Source organism: Salvelinus fontinalis, chromosome 19 (assembly GCF_029448725.1).
Source record: "Salvelinus fontinalis isolate EN_2023a chromosome 19, ASM2944872v1, whole genome shotgun sequence".
NCBI lineage: Eukaryota > Metazoa > Chordata > Actinopteri > Salmoniformes > Salmonidae > Salvelinus > Salvelinus fontinalis.
In genome coordinates, this window is record NC_074683.1 from 52,673,261 (window position 1) to 52,678,443 (window position 5,183).

At 46.0% G+C, this 5,183-nt stretch overlaps 1 protein-coding gene across 2 annotated transcripts in view; it reads left to right on the plus strand.

Moving 5' to 3' along the window:
- The first annotated feature begins 254 nt into the window (after positions 1–254).
- Positions 255–5,183, plus strand: part of LOC129816949 (receptor-type tyrosine-protein phosphatase-like N) — a 184,874-nt gene continuing 179,945 nt past the window's right edge. The window contains exon 1 of one of the 2 annotated variants that reach the window (XM_055871934.1): positions 255–679. In XM_055871934.1, coding sequence (XP_055727909.1) covers positions 604–679 — 76 coding nt within the window. In that variant the 5' untranslated portion in view covers positions 255–603. The remainder of the gene's footprint in view (positions 680–5,183) is intronic. The other variant, XM_055871935.1, reaches the window with a different exon arrangement.

Below are 5,183 nucleotides of genomic sequence, written 5' to 3' on the forward strand. Positions count from 1 at the left end.
ACCATAGCAACACGTATGTTTCTACATATAATAACCCACCTTAGCAACACTTAGGTTTCTACACCTAACAACCCACCATAGCAACCCTAAACAAAAATTGTCCCAAAAAACTGCTGTTCAAGAAACGTTGTCGACATCCTCTGTTCCACACCGCTGTCTTTGCTTGTTCTCCTCTATCTCTGAAACAGAGGCAGCTCTCACTACCATTGGCCCACTGCGCTCTTTGCCGCTGCAAAACATCTTGAAAAATCAACTTTGGTGACGTCATTGCGGGACCCCACCGAACAGATCTATTGCGGGAGGGGAGAGACTGACACAGGGAGGAAATCGAGATCTTCCCGCTCCCGATCCGCTCCAGGATTTCCAGGGGTTTGGATTGTCGTGTGTCATACGTGTGTGTGTTTCCCTTCCCTTTTGCTCAAATCCACAGTTCTTAGACTTTAGCCAAGGTTTGGTTTCCGTTACCTGGCGTGAATCCAGCGGGGTATAGGTCTGGTCGCAGCTCCGTGAAACAACATGGGGATTTGAATAGAGTCAGAAAGGGCGGAATTGGATCGTGAAGCCTACATCAGAAAGTAGTCTTGTAGGTGGTGTCTGTCTAAAATGAAGCACCCGAAGCTACGGAGAGTGTTGTTTTTCATGACGCTGTTGTACCATCTTGGGATGTCAAGCAGATACGGTAAGATGATGGTGGAGTGGCGGGAGCGTGTTGTTTCACTGGAGGGATAGATGGAAGAGAAGACGTGCTGGTAGAGGGAAACATCCCTGGGAGGTAGTGAAGTAGTGTTTGGAATGAAGTCCGCATTATAGAGAAATTGATGATTCAGTAGTCTTTTCTGTTTACTTCAAAGATCTGCGAGGTGTGGATGTCATTACATTGCATCGAAGTAATAACCTACATCCGCTAGGGAAGATGATTCTGATCATGGGGTTGATATTGAGAAAAAACATGTTTAGGTTTTTGTAACTTCAATTAACAGCTAGACTTTCAGTTGATTTACTAAAATCCATAAGGTAGCTAGCTGTAAAATCATGGTTTAAAGGCGTTTTGCCCGACGTCATTTATTTTGATGTGGTTTTAGTTTGACTAGGCGAGGCAGTCATATTTTTTTTCAGTTAAGTTGTGTAAATAACCACAGTTCACTGTTGAAAGGTAAAAGTGAAGAAAGTAAAAAATATATTCGCATTACAAAATAAAAGCTATAGCTGTGGCTTTCCACCTGCGTGAGGTTAATGGGTTTCAGGACCACGGAGAGCGACTAGGCTACGGGTTGGCGCTGTTTGTCTTGTCTTGTTCATTGTAGACTATTCTGCCTTTTTTTAAATCTCTCTCATCTCGTCAACCCTGGTCTCCACTCTCCTGTTTTTACCTCTCTCCTTACCTCCTTCCCTCTCCTCCGTCCCCGTCACACTATTTAGTTCCACAATGAGCCTTATTCTGACTCCAAGGCGTCATAATGGTCTCTGGCTCATCTCAGCCAGTTACCATGGTTACTCGGTGTTCTAAAGGTGAAAGTTCACGGAGCCATTTCAATGGCTGTGTTCCCTGTTTGACACCAACAGGCATTTCATGTATCACTAATCGTCCTTCATGGAATCTGTGTTCCATCTCCCTGTTTCTCTGTTACAGTGGTGGAATATGTTGTCCCTTTGTAAGTTCCTGGCCCGACAGGACTACGCCGTCAACCTTTGATTGTCTTTAGTACGCTGAAGTGTAGCTTCTAGCATTATGGGAATGTGGATAAAAACACAAGTGTACATCTCCCTATTCAAAGCATCCTCTGAAAACGAAATAATCAAATGTATAACCTGAATATATAGGGGACAAACACCCTGAATATATAGGGGACACACAACCTTAATATATAGGGGACAAACACCCTGAATATATAGGGGACAAACACCCTGAATATATAGGGGACAAACACCCTGAACATATAGGGGACAAAAACCCTGAATATATAGGGAACAAACACCCTGAATATATAGGGGACAAACACCCTGAATATATAGGGGACAAACACCACAAATATATAGAGGACAAACACCCTGAATATATAGGGGACAAACACCCTGAATATATAGGGGACAAACACCCTGAATATATAGGGGACAAACACCACAAATATATAGAGGACAAACACCCTGAATATATAGGGGACAAACACCCTGAATATATAGGGGACAAACACCCTGAATATATAGGGGACAAACACCCTGAATATATAGGGGACAAACACCCTGAATATATAGGGGACAAACACCCTGAATATATAGGGGACAAACACCACAAATATATAGAGGACAAACACCCTGAATATATAGGGGACAAACACCCTGAATATATAGGGGACAAACACCCTGAATATATAGGGGACAAACACCCTGAATATATAGGGGACAAACACCCTGAATATATAGGGGACAAACACCCTGAATATATAGGGGACAAACACCACAAATATATAGAGGACAAACACAATGAATATAGGGGTCAAACACCCTGAATATATAGGGGACAAACACCCTGAATATATAGGGGACAAACACCACAAATATATAGAGGACAAACACCCTGAATATATAGGGGACAAACACCCTGAATATATAGAGGACAAACACCCTGAATATATAGGGGACAAACACCCTGAATATATAGGGGACAAACACCCTGAATATATAGGGGACAAACACCCTGAATATATAGGGGACAAACACCCTGAATATACAGGTAACAAACACCCTGAATATACAGGTAACAAACACCCTGAATATATAGAGGACAAACACCCGGAATATATAGGGGACAAACACCCTGAATATACAGAGGATGTCCCCCTGTCTTCTCATATTTATTTTATGAGACAATAACTCTATCTATGTTGTCTCTCTCTCTCTCTCTCTCTCTTTATCGCTCTCTTTATCTCTCTCTCTCTTTCTGTGTGTGTGTGTGTGTGTGTGTGTGTGTGTGTGTGTGTGTGTGTGTGTGTGTGTGTGTGTGTGTGTGTGTGTGTGTGTGTGTGTGTGTGTGTTGTCAGGGGAGAGCTATGAGTCATTGCCAGCGTCCTGGCATACGTCACATAGATAATGATAGATCTGGGTACCTGACAGAGGAGACCAGGAGACTTTAGCTGGGGACATGATGGAGGATGAGACCAGGAGACTTTAGCTGGGGACGATGGAGGATGAGACCAGGAGACTTTAGCTGGGGACATGATGGAGAATGAGACCAGGAGACTTTAGCTGGGACACGATGGAGGATGAGACCAGGAGACTTTAGCTGGGGACATGATGGAGGAGGAGACCAGGAGACTTTAGCTGGGGACATGATGGAGGATGAGACCAGGAGACTTTAGCTGGGGACACGATGGAGGATGAGACCAGGAGACTTTAGCTGGGGACATGATGGAGGATGAGACCAGGAGACTTTAGCTGGGACACGATGGAGGATGAGACCAGGAGACTTTAGCTGGGGACATGATGGAGGATGATACCAGGAGACTTTAGCTGGGGACACGATGGAGGATGAGACAAGGAGACTTTAGCTGGGGACACGATGGAGGATGAGACCAGGAGACTTTAGCTGGGGACATGATGGAGGATGAGACCAGGAGACTTTAGCTGGGGACATGATGGAGGATTAGACCAGGAGACTTTAGCTGGGGACACGATGGAGTATGAGACCAGGAGACTTTAGCTGGGGACACGATGGAGGATGAGACAAGGAGACTTTAGCTGGGGACACGATGGAGGATGAGACCAGGAGACTTTAGCTGGGGACATGATGGAGGAGGAGACCAGGAGACTTTAGCTGGGGACATGATGGAGGATGAGACCAGGAGACTTTAGCTGGGGACATGATGGAGGAGGAGACCAGGAGACTTTAGCTGGGGACATGATGGAGGAGGAGACCAGGAGACTTTAGCTGGGGACATGATGGAGGATGAGACCAGGAGACTTTAGCTGGGGACATGATGGAGGATGAGACCAGGAGACTTTAGCTGGGGACATGATGGAGGATGAGACCAGGAGACTTTAGCTGGGGACACGATGGAGGATGAGACCAGGAGACTTTAGCTGGGGACATGATGGAGGATGAAACCAGGAGACTTTAGCTGGGGACATGATAGAGGATGAGACCAGGAGACTTTAGCTGGGGACACGATGGAGGATGAGACCAGGAGACTTTAGCTGGGGACATGATGGAGGATGAGACCAGGAGACTTTAGCTGGGGACATGACGGAGAAAGACACAATGAACACTCAAAGCTTTGGTTCCACTCTGGGGAAATAAGGGCAATTCCGATTGTACATTTTCGTTTCCAGAGATGGGGTTATATGTTGGGTTTTATGTTGAATCTGCTCTCCAGGCAGGTTCAATAACATCACTCCAAGTGTTGTTTTTTTTTTTTTAAGATTTCAGGTCTGCTGGGAGGATTGAGGTGTCTGTGTCTGCCACTATGTTTGTATCTGTCTGAGTGTATAGCCACTGGAAGATAATGATGTAGGAGATCAGTACAGTGTGTCCAGGCAGCTGTCAGAAGCTCTCTTTACTCTGCTCTGTGTGAAAGCATCATCCCCTCCACAGGTTTCAGTTCTTGAACAATCACTCCATCCCACGCCAGAAACCCCACTGTCTAACCTCGACCCCGGGCTCAATTGCTAACGCACAGCATATGCATATGTGGAGAGAGAGAGTCGATTGGTGGAGGAGATTATTTGAATGTCAGTCACTGAGTCAGAGAGAGAGAGAGAGAGAGAGAGAGAGAGAGGGAGGACTGGATGAGATTACCTGAATGTCAGTCAGTCAGAGAGAGAGAGAGAGAGAGAGAGAGAGAGAGAGAGAGAGAGAGAGAGAGAGAGAGAGAGAAGAGAGAGAGAGAGAGAGAGAGAGAGAGAGAGAGAGAGAGAGAGAGAGAGAGAGAGAGAGAGAGAGAGAGAGAGAGAGAGAGAGAGAGAGAGAGAGAGAGAGAGAGAGAGAGAGAGAGAGAGAGAGAGAGAGAGAGAGAGAGAGAGAGAGAGAGAGAGAGAGAGAGAGAGAGAGTCCCCTCATCCAGCTGGTCCTGGGGCTGAGTTCACAAACCTGTTCTACTAACACACTGAAGCCTCAGTCCCCTCATCCAGCTAGTCCTGGGGCTGAGTTCACTAACCTGTTCTACTAACACACTGAAGCCTCAGGACCA